The sequence below is a fragment of the Seriola aureovittata genome, chromosome 19, assembly GCF_021018895.1.
Source record: "Seriola aureovittata isolate HTS-2021-v1 ecotype China chromosome 19, ASM2101889v1, whole genome shotgun sequence".
Taxonomy (NCBI): Eukaryota; Metazoa; Chordata; class Actinopteri; order Carangiformes; family Carangidae; genus Seriola; species Seriola aureovittata.
This window is the reverse complement of record NC_079382.1, coordinates 9967969-9987571: the sequence shown is the minus strand read 5'-3', so window position 1 is coordinate 9987571 and position 19603 is coordinate 9967969. Positions and strand designations below refer to the sequence as shown.

The 19603-nt window shown below is 41.2% G+C and overlaps 1 protein-coding gene across 4 annotated transcripts; it reads right to left on the bottom strand.

Annotated features, from left to right (window-relative positions):
• Positions 1 to 585: 585 nt before the first annotated feature.
• lpin1b (lipin 1b) lies at positions 586 to 18557 on the bottom strand. 4 transcript variants are annotated; one of them, XM_056363240.1, is made up of 21 exons: positions 18331 to 18483; positions 17827 to 17988; positions 11086 to 11289; positions 10886 to 10981; positions 8880 to 9169; positions 7383 to 7496; positions 7156 to 7279; positions 6680 to 7031; positions 6179 to 6272; positions 5901 to 6079; positions 5709 to 5802; positions 5541 to 5610; positions 4691 to 4783; positions 4413 to 4474; positions 4180 to 4318; positions 3893 to 4041; positions 3321 to 3407; positions 3010 to 3162; positions 2683 to 2797; positions 2341 to 2444; positions 586 to 2243 (listed from the first exon to the last, which is right to left on the bottom strand). In XM_056363240.1, the coding sequence occupies exons 3-21, from the start codon at positions 11275 to 11277 to the stop codon at positions 2069 to 2071; spliced, it is 2682 nt and encodes an 893-aa protein (XP_056219215.1). In that variant the 5' UTR covers positions 11278 to 11289; positions 17827 to 17988; positions 18331 to 18483; the 3' UTR covers positions 586 to 2068. The 4 variants fall into 4 exon arrangements, with proteins under 4 accessions (XP_056219215.1, XP_056219216.1, XP_056219213.1 ...); XM_056363241.1 differs by having other exon boundaries at positions 17827 to 17983; positions 18331 to 18444; XM_056363238.1 differs by lacking the exon at positions 17827 to 17988 and having other exon boundaries at positions 18331 to 18557.
• Positions 18558 to 19603: the final 1046 nt, after the last annotated feature.

The window sequence follows — 19603 nt, the reverse complement described above, 5'->3', positions numbered from 1 at the left end:
TGGGCCTAGAATAATTGACAGAAAATCTTGTCACTTGTATAGAGATGAACTAATTATTATCACATAACCATTAATTAATTATACATCTAGTGCACAATTTCCCTTCTGTGCTATTCATGGATCATATCAATAAGTCTTCTCTCTTTTTTCCAAGGATTGGCGAGAAATGTTAATGATGAAAATCTAATTGCAATCAAATTAACTGCAGTGTGAGCCAAAGTAATTGCAAATAATTTTATGTATCGCTCATGAATTGAGCAAAGAATTCACAAGCATGAATTTTAGAGCGTGAAATGGAGGCCGGAAAGATGAGGCCTGCTCAGGTAAACCTGCACCTAGTGTCAGCGTGCATCGCTCCACCTGCTCCATCTGCACCCGCAACCAAACTCCTCCAGCAGCCAGCATCAAGTGGCTGCTGGTGTCAGCCAAGTGTTGGATGACGACAGACAAGTACAGATATTCAAGGTAGTTGGAGATTTTACTGGAGCTCAGTGAAAGCTCCAGAACAACTACTGACTGGATCCTGAGAATGTGAAGGAGCCGTTGTTGTTCTACTGAGGTCAAAGGATATTAACACACACTCACTGCTGTACCAAGGCATTTTTATTGAGTTTGATTACACCAGTTTAACAGTGAGCTGGTCAACTGAGGCCATGGAGGGAGTGAATGAGCAAATTATTGATCATGTTCACAGTTAAGGCAAAAATAAAACACTTTCAGGCCGTTTTAGCTCTTTCACGGAAAGAATAATAACAATGTTAAAGCATTATATACACACCCACTCATAAACTATAGGCTTATACACACCTACTGTAACGTTATGATAATATTCAGGTGTTTTTATTCACAACAAAGCCAATGATACGGGTCACATGATAGCAGCTCACATTAATGACCTCATATTGTCTGTGGTATTGTGAGAAAAAAAGGATTCAAATGTCTGTAACTTAGAAAAAGGTCAGACATTCACTTTTATACTCTCTAAGATGTGTCCAGTCCGATGTGGATTTTCAGAGTAGAGTTTTAAGTGATATTCCACAAGGAATGGAAGTAACAAAGTGTAATCTTAGAGAGTGGAACAGATTAACACATTAACAGTCACATGATGTGTTTCTGTGTAGATTTTCAATAAATTAAAAGACATTTCACAAAGGCCACCACAGAAACGAAATTCTGATCCAAACACATACACACTGTGACTTGCATAGAAAAACAAAATGATTCAGCAAATCTTCTCACGGATACAGATACCTTTTGATTTTTAGAGAAAACTGATGGTTATGACTTTTATAAAGGTTGTGCTTTAATTTCTCTTCTTTCTCTCAATAATAAATACTCATTTAAACTCTTTGTAACAGACCTTTTAGCTAATAAAGCTACATAGATGCTCATTCATTCATTCATTGTGCTCTGTAACATGTTTTACTAAATGCACTAAATAATCAATACAGAGTAGACTGATCTCTTTCAAACATAATACACATATATTGCTATAACCGAAAACCAGCCTGCATGTACTTATTTGCTGATTGACGAGCTATAACAGTCTTAACAGAAAACAGTTCTGAGTAAGAAAATAAATTCTACATTTGGCACAAGTTGAAGTAACTTGCTTTCTGAAGTATGCACAGCATGGTTGTGTTCTGTATGAAGCGCTTCTAAACAGATGCAATAGACACTGTTTGTTAAATATAGTATGAAACTGAGTGCATAAATATAAAGTCCAGCTGCTGGAATAATGTCAACACTCACTCCAAAATAACATATGTGCTAAGCTGCCTGAATAAATTACATTTCTTATATACATACATCTAGTCAGATGACCACCGAGGCCTTCCTCTGATAAAAGTGCGCTTACATCCATGTTGTGCGTTATAAGACTATTCACAGCAGCACTAGGTTGATGCTCCACTATGCACAAAAAACAAAAAGTGCTCCATCTATTACAAAAACCTACAAATTCATATCACACACATGAAACCGTCACTGTCCAAATGACTGCTACATCTCAAGCGCACTGTCAGTCGCTGCTGCGCCCGCTAGGAGTCGCTCAGCAGGCCACAGGCAGTCAGCTGCCGGGGCTGGGAGTCTGCGGAGGTGTAGTTCCCTGATGGTCCACTCGGGGGAGCTGCTCCCTCCAGTATGTGAAGTGGCTGTAGGTGTCTGAGCAGGGGAAGTCTGAGGAGGAGGCTCGCATCTTCAGGGGGAACACGTGGTCCACCACCTCACCCAGACGTGCATAGCTGAAGAGAGGAGAGGAGGATACAATTAAACATTTTACCCAAAGTGATTGCAATATTTGTCGCAGTAGAGATGATGTAAATTAGATGAGTGACTTACGATGAGATGTTGGTCTTGGCGTGCTCCTGCACCAGCTCGCCTTTGGGGTTAACTGTAAAAATCCTGTTCAGTGGCACTCCTACTTCTTTATAGGAGTATACATCCTATAAATATATATAAATATAAATATATGTTAAAAAAAAGGGATTTAATGTTTGAGATAATATACATGTAATATAAACTTTGCTTTGCATTAAATTTTGCATTAATGGATTTGATCTTCAATCAAAAAACTCTAAACTCTTTATACTGGGCGCCATCAAGCAACAAATTAAAATGCAATAAATTATACTGATTACAAGGTGTGAGTGTGTGTGTGTGTGTGTGTGTGTGTGTGTGTACCGTTGGTCTGTTGCCAAACGCTGCATAGAAAGGCTGTGTGTTGGGGTAGAAGAGGTTCTTGATATCAGTGAGACACTCCACCTTGAACTTCTCTGGTTTCTTCTCAATCACCTCCCTATTGGACACACACACACACACACACACACACACACACACACACACAGACACAAGGATTTAACAACAATCAACAACATAACAACGTTCAACTCTCAGAGAGCTTTGAAAGGTTAACTGAAAGAAAAATATGTGTGTATTTGTATGTGTGTGTCTATGTGTGTGTGTGTGTGTGTGTGTGTGTGTGTGTGTGTGTTTTTGTGGATGACAGACCTGTGCAGAGCTGAGAAGAGGCTGCTGGGGCTCAGGAGGACGGGGCCCATTGGAAGCATGGTTCCTCTCTCATTCACCCAGTGGAGGTATCCTCTGGTCATGTCGGCCATGCCGATAGCTCGAGCTGAGCAGTACAGGAATTTGTAGCCATTTCTGATGGAGAGAGAGGCAGGAAGTGATCATCAGTTATGTTTCTAAATAATTTCTTTTACTTTTCAGCCTGCATGATGTAACATATGTATAATTTCTTGTAGTAGTGTGTCCTTGCTTAATAAAAACAATCAGATGTGTGTTAATAAATTAGTGCTTACTGGCTGACTTTGTGGTAGAGGTGTGCAATGCCCTGGTGGGTCCAGTCTTTCCCCAGCGTGGGCAGGATATGGCCCAATGTGTCCGACCTGGAGACAAACAGACAAGTAATATTTGAACATGTGAGTGACCATTCTTTAGTGTGAAAAATACTATTGAAATTTTTTTTTCCTGACAAAAAAGAAAAAAATGCATAAAAGATCTGAGACTTTTTAGGGAGAAAGGACGTTAAAAGTTAGATGAACTGGAACAGGCCGATCATCTGCTCACTCTATGTCATTTATCTCAGTGGGGAAAGATCAAAGGGTAAATCTTAGCATGCAGGAAGCTGCGTATTTAATCTTTAGACAAAAAGGGAAAAATGCCTCATCATCAACAGTGAATGAAAATGACAAATCACACTGCTGTGAAAAGATTATTGCACCCCACTGAATCCTAATAGCCATTAAAAACTAATTTAGCACAGCTTGCAGATGACGCCGCCATTTGTGGCCATATTTATCCATTTTCACTCCAAACTAAGTTCTGCTGTGTCGTAAAGGCAAATGTGAACGTATCCACATGTATCGCTCACCTGGTGATGGTTCCATCTATGTCTGAGATTATTATCTTGTCGTCCCAATTCCAGAGGTAAATGGTTCCCTGACAGCGACAAGTTCCCTGGTACTGAGTGGTCACACTGAACACAACATCGTTAGGACCATCCTGCAGCTGGAGGGACATCTGTGTGTGTGTGTGAGAGAGAGAGAGAGGGACAAAGGGCGAGAGAGAAAGAGAGTGGGAATGACAAATGATATATGAACGTAAGAACTCTTATAATAACTAACAAACTTCAGAGTCTGTTCAAACCAAACCCCTCACCAGCTGCTCTGATGTCAGTCGTAGTGTTTTCTTATAAGACACGCCTCCTGATACGAGCCCAGGCTCTGATTGGACGGTGGGAGAGCTCTGGTTGGCTGCTCTGTGGTCTTCATCACTTGAGGACGATTCTTCCTTATGCCTGTTTTCAGACAGATTAACAGTTAATCAGTTAGGATGTTTAGTCCGTGGCAATGATATTTGTTTTCATCCAGGAATGTTTTTAGGTTTCTTACCTGCTTGACATTTTCCCATCTTGCTCAGCAGAGCCACAGGCCCCACACTCAGAGACTGAAACCTACAAGAGAAGAAACAATGTGAATCTGCATTACTCACTCATTTACTTACAATGACATGTAAAACTGTTAAAGAAGTAATAATCCCAGTGTCAGGTAGGTCTCTCAATACGCATTTTTCATTTCCTGCAATAGCGACAGTGATTTGTTGGTAATTTACAATATATAGACTGAGAAAAGAGAAACTTTTACTTTATCAACAGAAATGTAGAAATTACCGATTTGGTGCTGTTGTTTCTGCCTCTCCAGGAGAACCACCACCTCCCTCCTTTCTTTGGCATTTTCTCCTTCATGATGTTTTCCACTGCAGCCTGGAGCAGAGCACACACAACCCCAAACAACCACAACACAACACCGTAAAAACACACTTAAAAAAACTGAAACCAGACCATAAATCAACAAACAGTAACACAGAAAAAACAATGTGTCTGTGACTGGAATGGGAAAAATAAAGTGGCGGAGTGAGAGAAAGCATGTGTGTGTGTGTGTGTGTGTGTGTTTGAGTGTGTGGGTGGTAACTGACGGGGACAAAAGAATGAGGAAGGTAGAGAACGTAAATCAGATAAGAAAAAAAGGGGGTGCTGTTTCTGACATACAGAGCTGTAGCCCAGCACACCAGTCAGGCAACAGAGAAGGAACTCCAAAGCTGAGTGAATATAAGAAAGACAAGAGGACTAATGGATGAAGGGATGTAATAATGGAGCGAAGAAAGAGGGAGTGGTATAATAAGAGGGAGGGAGAACAGAGGGGAAGACAAAGTTTAACCTGATTGCCCAAATAGAACAAGTTCAGTGGTTGTTTGTCTATCTGAGGTTGCAATAACAGAACATTTAAGATGTGGGGTTTCAGGCTATAGATTGAACACTGGATATTAATCAACATGACGTATAGACGAGTAGAGGTGTGTGTATAGAGAATCGGGATGCAGAGCCAGTATCAGCCAAAAAAGTGGAATGGTATTCAAGTAATACAGCCAACCTATGGCCTGAGTCATTAGTATCTGTGCCGTGTGTGTGTGTGTGTGTGTGTGTGTGTGTGTGTGTGTGTGTGTGTGTATCAATTTCTTACCTTTGGCAGAGGTTTCTGAAAGGCTTGCATAGCCAGCATAAGAGGAGCCGCAGTGCTCCAATTATAGTACCTGAGGGAGAAAACACAATATATTTATATCATTTCATAAATGCTGCAAAAAAAAAACAACTTTTTTTTTTTTTACTCGAGCAAGTGGCGATGTCTTACTTGGAGCCGATTTTTACAACTAAGTTGGGGTCATCGATGATGGAGGGGTTCTCTGAGAATTGCTGGTAGGAGATGATCTTCTCGTGGAACTGCTCTGTAAAGACACACGCAAATATTTCGTGTTCATTGTCCCTTTGCCACAGCTGACACTGCAGTGCGTGACATCCAGCTACTTCAGTATGAGAATCTCACCTTTAGTGATCTCCCTGTTGTCATTGAGTCCCCCGCACAGAGAGATGGCGATAGACGGCAAGTCAGACATGGGATCACAGTAGCTGTCCACTCCGCTGTCTCCTCCTGAGCTGACGGACTGCGGGGACAGGCTGGTGCTGTGGAGGCCCGGGTCTGAGATGCTCCTCACCGCTGCACCGCTACAGAGGAGAGGAGGCGTGTTTATCAGATCGCGTCAGAAACTCTCAAATAACTTTGCACAGCTCAGAGTTATTATTGCAACAAGTTATGATTTGTACCTCTTAGGGAAATAAAGGGCTGCCACTTCAGGCTCGAGCTCTGTGATGTCATCCAGGTAAATCCCATCAGAACCAAGATGGCGACTTCTCTTGTCTGCAACGGAGAAAAACAGTCAGTTGAAATAATTTTCCAGCTTCTAAGAAATTGATTTTCTGTTTGGTTTATCAAACAGAGAATCATTTGACAGCTTGGTTGCGACTTGGTGATGGGAATAATGAAATCAGTCTTCTGATCTATCTTGTCAATTAAAATGACCCGGTAGAAAAACTGCTTTTATTGCATTCTTAAAATCGCAGCAGCACCATATTGGGTTGGGGTAGTCATGAGTAACTGTTATTATATTTAGAAAGACCTTCATAATGTAATTTTTTGGTGATTTTATTACTACAGGTCAAATGGCCTTGAGCTGTTACACAGCTGACTGCTTAAAACCTCAGCAAATGAACTGATAGATTAAGTGTTTTACTGTGTTACTGAGTCAACTGCCCTTTAAATATTACCTTTTCTCTTGGATGGAGAGTCAGTCTTGCCAAGTGGACGCGACATTGTCTCCTCCATGTCAGCCATCATACGAGCCGCCATTCTTCCCGCTGCTGTAACCTGTGTCTCTGAGGTTATTGTCTGGGACTCCATCCTCGCAGACTCTGACTCCATCCCGACTGTGACGACCGTTTCTCCTGTGACTATGGTGTCGTCTGACATCAGCAGTCTGAGTGCTGATATTTCAGAACAGGGTCCGCACTGTTCTGAAGACGTCTCATGAGTAATCACACGGAAATGTGTGCTTTCGGACACGGGGATGGATACAGGGCACACTGGTGGAGGGTCAGATTTTACTGGGAGGAAGGACGGCTAGAGAAACAAGGAAAAGGATGATGATGGTATGAGATGCTGCAGCAAGGACTAACTTTAACACACCCAAATTAAACACAGTCATTCTTTGCGTGGATGTTTGCATACTGGACAACTTGGTTACCGTGGCAGCCTGTGGCAGCTCCCCCCACGCCCAGTGCATGGCCGGATTCTGGTTGTCTGTGTCTGACGGCTTGGTCATCAGTTCAGAGTCACTCTTGGGAGAGGTGGGACGAGAGTGTCCGGGGCTGAGAAAGGAAGAGATGACCAACAACATTTATAGATCTGTTTATTTTATGTTTATTATAGCATGTAGGTGTGTGTAGATCTTCATTTGTGTGAGCTGGGCACCTCTGGATGGGACTCCACTCTCCATCTGAACGGGTGTAGATGCCAGCCTGTTTGTAAGAACCACTAGTTGAACCAACTGTTGTCTCTTCTCTTAAGACATCCCAAGACGAAGATCTGAAACACAGACACACAGACAAACACGTCATATGTCTATTAAATCTACAATTTTCATAATGGCGTGGGTCTTTTATGTTGCGGTGGGCTGTAATTCACCTTCCCCTTTTCAACCATTTCCCAAAACAACTTTCCAGACCCACAGTGATCACACCTGAACTCGTTCCACTCTGTCTGCACTCAAAAAATAACACATCTGCAATTCAGGGTGCTCCACTGAGACCGCAGTAGACTTTACCAGTGATATTTTAGGCAACTGAAAAAAATGCTTGATAAAATTTCATCGTAGTTAAGTTGTGATTCAGTCAGTTAACTGTTAAAATTACATAAAAAATATAACCACCAAACAACATACTGTAATTCAGTCATAAATACAAAGTATATAGCTAATAAATGTTTATTGTCTAAGGTAGATTTTTGCTCTACTAACAAAGCAAATAACACTGACACTAACTCTTATTTATCATAAGACAATAACTGCATTCACTGTACACGAAGTGTAGAGATGAGATGAGCCAGAATATAGATGTAATGACTCCTACACATGTGCAGAGATGAAAATAAATCTGTCACCAGGTACATATTTACAACTGCTGCTGGATGCATTCATGGTAGGTCGACTAACAACAACATACAGTACAACTCCTACAGCTACACACCTGCCCTGCATACTGGGCATGCTAAACTGTTTTGGATCCAATACTCTGCTGCACTCCAGAGGTCAAGTTACACTGTGGCAGCAGCATACTGCATGCACATGTGTGTAAACAGAAGTAAACATGCACTCATTCACAAAAACACACAGAGTGAAGATATTTCCTGTTTTTTACATGTAAAGCTTCTTCTTTCATATCCAGTAAAAATCAAAGGGCTGATGGAGTTTTCCATATGGTTTTGAGTGTCTTATCAGTGTGTATGTGCCAGCTCCACAGCTGGAGGCCTCTGCACTACAGATGCCGGTGTGTTTATTCTTGCCTGACAGACTCCAGTTCCATTACAGCTGCTGTAAAAGCTCCTTTCAGTGATGTATTGTAGTTTATCTGAAGGACTGACTGTCCAGGATTTCCCCCCTCCCTTGCTCTGTCACGTGTATTGCTTTGCTCTGCTTACTCCTCACATGTTTTTTTTTTTTTAAAGTATATTTTTTGGGGCTTTTATGCCTTTAATGGACAGCACAGTGGAGAGTGACAGGAAACAGGGAAGCAGAGAGAGGGGGAATGACATGCAGCGAAAGGCCGTCCGATGCGGGATTCGATTAATTACTTTTCCACTATTTCCACATGGATACTTTATTTTCAACATCCTTTCTTTGAGCACTCGTTATCCCTCCTATCAACCCCTTCCCCCATTCTTCCTCCCTCTCCTCTCTTTTTACTCTCTCACCTGTTGCTGCTCTCCATCTCCGTCCCTTCATCGGAGCTGATGTCTATGGTGAACATGTCTTCGTCTTCGGAGTAGTCCCCGCTCTCCTCCCTCCTCACGCTGTCTGCCCGAGCCTTCCTCCTCCTCTTCCTCCTCTTCTTCAACATCCCGCTGCCGGTCTCTCCGTTGCTCCCCGTGGAGCCCAGGGTCTGTATGGGTGGCCCGGAGCTCTTCCCCATCAGACAAGAGCTCATCAGAGCGGCCCCGTCTGACAGGATCGGAGAGGTGGCCAGGTAGGAGGGAACCACTTCCTGTTAAGACGAAAAACAGAAGTGAAACAATGAGTGATTTCTTTAAAATGCATATGGACCTTGTGAGTAAATCGGCTGTTTTACTGTAATATATACTGTAAATCCTGAAGTATTTTGCTAACATTAAATGTTGTAGGGATATTTTGACTGCATGCAACACATAGCCATTTGTGCTGTTGTATGCAGTTTGCTATTTGGAACACATCCACTGATATTATCTTTAGCATTAATATCAGACACTGACACATACACACACACACACACTGAACAACAAAACTCTACAACTAAAGCATCTTCTCTGGCATGCATTCTTTTTTTGCAAAGAAGTTAAAACTAGATTTTAAATTTCGGAACAACTCCCACTGAAACATAACTCCCCTTTTAGTGTTGCACTGTTGTGGTCTGAGGCACATGTGTACAATCACTGCCAAATTGTTAGCAGGAAATCTCTCTGCTGTTTGCCAGCAAAACGAAACAGCCAATCCAAAACAGCTCCTCACAATCCTTTTCTCTGTAAAAGGACACACTCTTTTTTTATATTCCCTCCTTCTAGGAAAGGAAAAAGCTTTCCAGGAGAGACTCCTGCTGTCAAGGCGGGGGAGTATAAATGTGTGTGTGCAGACATATGGAAAGAGAGAGAGAAAAAGAGAGAGACAGGGGAGGAAAAAATGAAGTATAACCAAATGATTTGTGGTCTGACAATACTCCCTCACGTTTTGCTGCCCTGTGCCAAGAAAAAGGGTTCAGACACAGTCCTCCACCCCTCCTTTCTCTTCCAGGCCTCGGAATCTGACACCACTCTGGGGAGAATAAATCACCCATTTCCCTTGTTGGAGCCAGCTCCCAGCCACAGTAGTTCACTGCTTGTTTATGTCTTTGGGCTGCACACATCCTCATGTGCATAGAACGGCAGAAAAACGTTCCATCATGGCAGTGAGCCCAACGTGGTTCTTTACATCTGCAACTCAAAATCTTGGACAACTAAATGAAAACAGTGAAAACGCCAGCTTTCCAAGAACTGTTTAGAAAAGGCCTGTTCCACTGTTTTCCACGAATTCTAAACTGAGTTTTGAATAGTTTTCACTGGCTTCATAAACAGAAAAACTGGAAGTAAAAATACAAAGAACGGAGGATTTCTGACTTTCAGAACTTTGACTTTCTATTTAACTCGTCAACCTTTAACTATTGCTCTAATAGTAAAGCCAAATTCACAAATGCATGAGCTCCACTTAAATTTTCTATGAGCATATTCCTTTGCCAGGTTCCTCCACTCCAGGTATACCCTCAATCTTAAGGCCACAGTGCTTAATATGGGTCAGAAACCCTGGGTTAGTAAGTGCTGCATTCAGGACTTTCGCTTGCTAATGAACAGAGGATTGCTGTTCAGCCAGAAAGGAAAGGAAGAAATTCCTGGCTGCTGTGCCAACTCTGCACACAGCGTGACCTTGTTCAAACTACTATAACTGTGAAGGAGAAAGATAGTCTGGATAATGATTCTCAGTAGTAAACATGGGTGTGTCTTGGTTTCAGGACCTACAAGGGGTGGTGAATGATGCGTGTTTTCATTTGAACCTTGTTTTCATTTGAATGTGCGCCACTGACGTGTTGTATTATTTGAATTATGACGAATATAACACTCTTAACCATTTTCCAAAGCACTTCCATTACCCACCATTACAGCTACCGCTACCTAAGGAAAAGTAAAGTTCTTTGTACCTGATCGTTTTCTGTTTCTTTCACAAAGAATGCCTCTCCATTGTCCCCGAGCTTCATATGTAGATCCACTGGCTCTCCATTGATCTCCATGTCCACCTGGAGGAGAGAGAAGAGGAGCAGAGACAAGAGTTTAAGAGCTGAACAAACTAGGACATTTAACTTTTACCTTAAAGAAAGATCCCTTGTTTTTATCTCCTTACCACTTTCTCTCGGGACCGGAGGACGCCCATCTTGCCGAAGCGAACGTGGAAGGGCGAGCACTGCAGGGAGCCATCGGGCTGTCTCACTACAATGACATCAATGCAGCCAGAAAGGGTGGCAGGATTGAGGCCTCGGTACAGCTCTTTGACCTGGACAAACACCTGGCCCGCCAACTGGCCCACGTAGTTCATGGTCTGACGGGTCTGATGGAAGGGAAGACGAGAGAGGGACAAGACAGGACAAAAGAAATGACTTAGCATTAAAACTATAAACTACATCCATACCAGTAGGTCTAAATTTGCAACTTAAATCACCCAGTCGTGATCACTAAGCTCCATAACACTGGACATAAGCGTGCCTTGAACTCAGTCAACCTTCATAGAGGGAGGTGTTTATGATCTGGGACCTGCTGTGCCATTCTTCAGTCTGTCAATCAAACCACTGATGACATGAATGTCCTTCACTGGAGGGGGCTGAAGTTACTTTAATACTCTGATCTGAAATCAGTTTTTGAGCAGAGCTATGATTGTCATGGCTTAGGAAAGAGGGCATAGTGGCTGGTTCCTTTTCAGCACTCTTGTAATTTCTCCCAGGGCAGTCTGTGGCCTACATACTGTAAAAAGAACCTGTTGCCACTTTGACCTTCCCACCCCTCCTGATAAGTCTGGATATCCAATCCAACTGTTTTCCATTCAGCTACCCCAGACACCAGAGGTCAAAGGATAGACCAAGTTAGACCAGCCGGTACTCGTCCAGTGAAGGTGGTGCTGAACTAAACTAGGGTGTCATGAGATCAAGAACATCTAAGCAGTTATTTCTGAGACATGTGAGAAGTATTGTGAATGTCAACAATGCAAATATGTTTTGAAGGAAATGCATACTGTTATGCTAGTGCTTGACTCAGAGTGAGCATTAGTATGTTGATTGTTCTTGAATTTTGTTCGTCTTTGCGTCGTTCTCTCACACCCATAGACGTCTTTAGTCAGTCTGTGTTATTCAAACACCGTACACAGTATCTGTTTATGGATTGATGATAGCAGCACAGTAACATAAGATATTAGCGATGTGATCACATTTCTGTTTTTTCATCATAGTTCAGTCCTTGAAGCTGCTGAAAACATACTCTTCTTACTATGAGTGATCGCATCTGTAGTGAACACACAATTTTCTGTCAAAGTTAAAGGGATTTTGGTTATTTTATGTTAAAGATTTCTGTAACTGTCTTTATGTTTCACTGGTTTTAAGTGGAAGTTAGTCATGAGAAAGTAGATTAGCCGATGGCAATATACTTTTCCAAAGCTTTAAATCATGCAAACATATTCCCCTTAGTTGTAAAATTTACTTCCATTGTTGTTCATGTTATTTTGCCACATACACTGGCCCTTGTATATGCCTGAAAGACACACTAATATATCTCCACACATCATTCGATATAGGCACATAGATTCAATCCCTAACTTGTTTATTCTAGTATCCTGTAATCTTGTGTTAAAGTACCAGTCTCTACTTCTGAAGTAATAACATTTCTGCACTAATTATCTGTGGCAGTTCCACTATGAAACAAATAATTGAATAAAAAAAAAAAACGTATGTATAAGATATCATGCAGATAGCTAAACAGTTAAATGTATTATGTTTAGTATTATGAGCACACAATAAGGGAAAGAAGGTGAGGGTTTAATTAAATCAAGATCAAATCATGTCCATTCAGCCTTATCTTTGCCGGCACCGGATAGTGACTAGACGATTTAGGTTTCTGTGATGCAAACACCAATGGTCAAATGTGATGAATCCCATTTGTATAGCTTTCAAAACTCTTGCCTAAAACAAGGAAGGGGGCTGGCCTTCAGTTGGCAGTGGGCCCCAAAAATGATTGCAGCACCAGCCAGGGAAGACAGGCTTGGAACAATGCCAACATCCCCCTCCCCTTTTGGGTACATGTGACCAGGAGAAGAGGCCCCTCACAGAAAAACAGGAGCCCTAATTTTAGAGCATTAATCTGAGAAGCCACAAGCATGTCTGAATCTTCAAATACCTCTTATGGATGACCTTCACAGTATTAAATTATTAACTGCACTTTCCACAGAGGCATTGAGCTACTAAGCTTCCAGCAACCCCAGCTGATTTCCTCAGCAGAGGACTTTTGGTGTGAAACAATGCTACATGCTGCCTTCATCCAAAAATAGACTTGCGTTGCAGCTGAGACAAAAAAGAGGAACCATGTCTCAAAACACTGACAGCAGTGCTTGCATTGAAAAATGTCTTATGACTTAGTGATTAATAGTTAGCCTATTTCTACAGTCCAACTTAATTGATCCTGTGAGAAAACCTTGTCTTTTTAAAAGCCAGTGTTTAACTTTGGTATACCAATTACTTTAATGGATTTACAAGCGGCAGTTGTGAAGATTTCCTAGCAGGCTGGAATCTGGCCGAGCCACTCAGCAGATAATGTGTTGCAAGTATGGACAGAGCCTTTCTTTTCCACTCATTGTCAAGTCTTTTTAGTCCCATATTACTACAGACATAACCCATATGCCTAACAAAATATAATCTACATGCCACCTAATTATTTAAGAAAATAAAAGCCTATGCTTGGAGGTGGAAGATGTAAGTGATGAATGATCAGTTTCATTTAAGAAAAAAATTATACACAAGACAATACATGTGTCTGACAGTATCAACCATTCAGCTCCAGTTTTCCCAATCACAAGTTTAAAGGGAAATAAATTTCAAAATCAAATATATTTAGGTGAACTGCTGACTCATAACATCCTGACAGTAGTAATGGAAAATGTTAGTGATGAATGATAAATGATTAATGACTACAAGGACACGGTATTGATCACAACAGCTGTGAGAAATACACAGCAGATTAAGTCAATTAATCATCCATATCATTAAACAGGTAGGTGCAGTTAAATACATTGTAAATATAGGCTCCTACCTTTTAAAGCTGAATATGCTGACAGTCTTTACCAACACACGGAGACTGGCGTTTCCTCAGCGGCGTATAACAGCACAAGACATAATAGAAGAATAATTTCCCGGTAGAGGTGATGTCTAAGTCTGTGATATAACCCTGGCTTGCTGTCATCGACTTACAGCGTCAAAAAAACTGACTATTTAAAGGAAGTCGACAATCATTTCTCCCACTGTCTGTTCGTCTCCCCCCTCTCTCTCTCTCTCTCTCTCTCTCTCGGGGACTCTTGTCAGTGGCTGACATCACCTGCAGCGCAAACCCGCCTGCTGACCAATCAGCGTTCAGCTGATGAGTTGCCAAATACATCGTTTCAGCTCTCGTAGGTTTCCCCTTGTTTCAGCTGCCACAGTGGCAACAAAATAACAGCCATTTACTTACATTGTTGTGGACAATTAACTGGGTCAAAGTTGGTATTCTCAAAATGTACGTTGCTTTTATTGTGTTTTATGACTCGTGTCTATCATTTTATGTGGACAGTGCCTCGACATGACTCTAATTTAGTGCTGTTTTCATTAGGGCGCACTGAAGTGTCACTAGATATATAAAAGTTAACGAACTAAAATGATTAGTACAATTTAAAAATGAGTCTATAAAATAGAAATATACGCTTCATGTATTTCGTGTGAAAACTATATACGACATGTGAGTTAAATGATACATACAACCATAACAAGCTACAGTGTCTCGGTTTAAAGAGCACAGAGGGAAATCATGTCCAGCAGCTACAGGCTACACCGTTTTGACGGCGGGAAATGGTGGGGCTGCGTCAGCGTTTGAAGTCACCGAGTCAGTGTGATGCAGTGAGGTGATCTTTCTGGCCAATCACAGCTCTGTCTGGTGGCACATGCGATGTTAGCAGTTGTAGCCTGAGAACCTGCAGTGAACCTGTGTTTCAGGAGGATGTGGTTGATTGGTGTTGCTTTTATGCAGAGGCAGACAGCAGCAAAACCAGACATTTAATCAGCTACTCACTTACACACACAGACATTTAACAGACTACATTAACCGGAAGTAGACCCCCCCTAACGCATCCATATGTGGATCTCTCTCTCTCTCTGTGTGTGAGCATGTACATGTTTTTGTAGGGTTGTGTGGACAGATTTTGGTTTGAAACTATTGTGAGAACATTTTGGCTGGTCCTCAAAACTTCAAAAGATTGTTTGAGGGTGAAGACTTGGTTTTGTTAAGATTAGATTCAGGTTTAGGGTTAAGCATTTATTTGTCATAGTTAAAGTTTGGGTAAGGGACTAGGGAATACAACTAGATATCTTTCTCTTCATGGAGGCCCACCTGGCAACAGCCCAAACATTTGTTAGACTACACGTTGCAGCAGCCTCACATGCAACTCTTCTACAATACGTGCCAATTCAATGTGTGTGAGTGTGAGTGTGGGTGTGTGTGTGTGTGTGTGTGTGTGTGTGTGCGTGCATGCATACTAATTGCTTTTCCAGACTGTGAAGTAGTCTTTCTGGGCTAAACCAGTTGAGGAGGAATGCATGTCTTTGTTTTTCCATCACAGTCTAAAAACTCTGAGGCCTGTGTGTTTTTATATCTCGGGACTCTTGTGTACTTCAGAAATGTTGATACTGTTGTGCCAGATGAAACTGTTTTGAATTTAGGGGAGAAAAAAGCAACAAGATAACAGCAAAGGCATGTTCCATTCATGAATTTGAACTAGTTTGGCGGTTGATAAGTTGTTGTGTTACAAGCAGTGCATGTCACCATGTGACACTGTACAGTGTCACAGCTTCTGTCTCTTGTGCTGCACTGAGTCTTTTGTGGTTTATTATCTGGTACTTTCATTATGTTAAGTATGTTCAGTACCATTTGTTTGCCTGAGATCATTGTCTCGTTAAACTGCTGACCCTGCAGCAACCTGCAATCTCAGCTGACATTAAACGGTTTTATGAATGGGAAGATTGTTGGAATAGTTTTTTTTGGAATTCTTTCTGCATAACAAGTTATTTAACATGGACTATCACATGGTTTCTATTTTTTTCCATCAGACTTGTTTAAACTGAGGCTTTTCTTGTGAGATACAGTATGAAGTTTTCTCTAGAAACTTCTCCATCATATTCATATACTGAGCATTGTTTCCTCATTGGAAATTTAAAATATAAATGATGGAGGAAATATTTTGTAAAGAATCGCTTCTCCTCTCTGTAGCTGTTGTTCAAAACAACTCGTAAATGTGAAAGATGTTAACTGTGAAAGTTACATTGACATAGCAACATAATAACACTTTTGGCCTGTCAGAAGCCTGCTTTCTTTTAGATCAGCTATCAAATGTGACATTAATTGTCTTCATCACAAAAAATACACAAACAAGCCTTTAATAATTAGCCATCACATATGCCTTAATATACTATACCACATTGCTTATCCTTTTTTTAGGGTAACAGGGCAAATCCCAGCTGACAGGGCGAGGGCGGGGTACACCCTGGACATGTTGCCAGTCTGTCACAGCATACCATAATATTTAAGTACTATACTGGCTCTGCTACATATACAGACTGTCCCTGCAGCAGTCTTCATGTCAGTGTCACTGGATTCTCCAAGGATACATGAGCCACACAGCTGCCCTCACTGACATGTTTCTAAGAACAAACTGCCTTGCCAGGACATTTCACTCAGCCAATATACTCTGGGCACAAACCAGCTCATGATGGCAGTCTCATTTTTAACATGTTTGGTCAGTGGTATGACCAGTATCAGACTACAAGAAACATTTTATCACATGACCATGTCAGTGAACCACTCAACACACCACAACATTTATAAGCAAGACAGCTCAAAAATTTTTTCATTCATAGCTCTAAAATATCTTCAGTTTGACTTCTTTTATATGCATTTGTAGCTGTGAGCTGACTGCCTCCTTTGCACCAATCACATTATAGTAGAGCAACAATTTGATTACTCTACACACTTACATATATATTACAATAGTAATGTCATAATGATATTTTAAGCCTTTTGGGGAGGAAATATTAGTTTCTGTACACAACCACACTGTCCAACCAGCCATCAACTCACTAAATTTAACCACTGTTTGATATTCATTGCCTAATTCCAAGTTAAATGCCTGCTTGCTCTGTCACTAAACCTTTCATACACTTTGATATACTTAATGCAATGACAGGACCCTGACTGATTACACCACAAACTTGACCAACACCTCACAATATTCTGGCAAAAACAGTTAATCAACTACTAGTCATTCTGTACAGATCTCATTTCAGGTGACTCAACAAGGGCATGTTGCTTTAAAAAATTCATTGCATAATCTTTTTACACACTTGGTTGATATCAAAGCCTCTGATTGGCTCAGGCTGTTCTGGCCTGAGAGTCATAAGATCTGACAGAAACATTAGCTGGCCAAGCTCTGATACAGAGATTAAAAGTGAAAAACTCTTTGTCCCTAATTAGTGAGATAATGAGTGCTAGCGAAACGTCCTTTTGGGCATAATAAGAATATTGTTGATTTATAGCTGTAGACAGTCATCTTGTGAAACAGGACATTCTTATTAAGTCAAGATTCAAAACAGATATAGTTCACATAGAATTGTAAGCATCCACTATATTTTAGGGGTAGTTTGCATTCAGACAGAGACCCTATTTCATACCACATCAAATCAGAAGCTCATTGATTGTGACCTTTCTATTACAAAAATCTCAAAAATAAATGTCCCAATATACATTAGACTCGCAAATACATGTAGTTGAAAACATTTGCTGTTAGATATCTCAGAGTTTACCTCACCTAATGAGACTAACGAGTCTGAGTTGCAAGCTGTCATCTTTATGATAAATGTGTTGTTTTCATCCAGGGTAGCTCCTTCTCCTTCCCAAGTTTCAGTCGGAGCAGATCGTCTTACAGTGGGGGATTACTGAAACACACACCCCAGGTCGCACTGTCTCTGTTCTAGGAACCAGTTACAGGACTTTAATATGTTGTCTCTAATATGTTATTCATGTTAAGCTTGAATGAAAAGAGAAGACATATATTGAATAACTCAAACTTCTGTCTTTAGGTTTGCTCTGTCGCAGACTAAAGACAGGACACAAACATGCAAACATGTATCCAGACGCACTGTGTTCTTCCTCATGCCACTCCATTCTTGCTGTAAACTAGATGCATGTAAAAGCATAATCCTTCACATTTTCACCTTTACATCCACGGTTCATCAAGGTGTACTCTCTTTTACCCATAATTCATGCTTTTGTTTTTCTTCCACACATGCAGATGATTTACAAATCACTTTACCCAGCTCCAGGTGGTGTCAGTGGTATACTCCTCAACAGTCTCATCTAACTCTTCATCATCCTCTGCTGATATCATGATTCCATAATGTGTTTGATCCTAGTTGTAGATCTCTGGTCTTTTGTGACGGCTCAGAAGATGTGTATATATGAAACTCCACAAGTCTGGTGCAGTCTAGAAGTTGTGCCTTCAGTATCGAAGCATGTCAAGTGTCTGACTGCTGTGTGCAAGTGGGCAGCGTCTTACTAAATTTACCTGGAACCCCGGGTCAGAAACCTGAGATGGTCCTGGAGTGGTCATCATCCACCAGATCCTCTGACTGCTAAGGCATTTGAGGAGGGGTCATCTGTAAGGATTGTTTGACAGAATGTTAGTTTGAGCGGACTTCCTCAGTCACACATGATCACACACCAGTCAGACAACAAATTACCTTGGCACAGAGCTCCCACTCCTAATGGCTGTCTGACAGTGTTTTCAATGTGCAAATTTCTCATTAGTTAACACACTGAGTGTGACACCTGTTGTTGCTGTTGACCCCATGTGGACCGCAGTGCCGTCACTGACATTCAGACAGGACCAGAGCACCTGTTTCATGGGGTGAAGTCCAGGTCACACTGGAACCCAGTGTCTCTTCCAGTGACCACTGTAATTAATATGACACTGTTGTCACTGATGTGTTTGAACCGGTGACCTTTGGTATATATTTGATAGGCCAGCTAATTGCTTGCAACCATGGCATCCATCTCATTCAGTTTGAGACTACACTGCCCTCCAGTGTTTAATAAAAGGTAAATGGGAACTGAGAGCCTAGAGTTGCCTTCACTTGCTACATTCAAACTCCGACTTACTAATGGATAGGTTCACTAATATTGCCAAGTGTAATATGTCTTTGGTAGGTACTGATAACCAAATATGTATAGCAACAAAATGCACTGTCTTTGTTATATGTCCCATGAAAAAAAAAGTCTGTCTTTTATCAACCAACAACAAATTAATTATAGACTTACGGTACAGCTGGGTCTGGCTCGCTTTTTGGGTTATTTTGTTTTGTTTTTTAAGTCTTATCTCAAGGTCCATATCTGAGGTTTTCACTGTGGTCTTTATCAGAAGACGGAGTTTGCTCGCTTGTCATGTCAAATGTCTGGTGCCTTCCATACAGGTTTGGGTATAATAAAGGTTTGGTCCAGGTTTTGTTTACTGCATGTCTATGGACTGGTCCACGTGAAGATACACCCCAATTTTTTGTGATGAAAACATTACATTGTTAGCAGTAGCA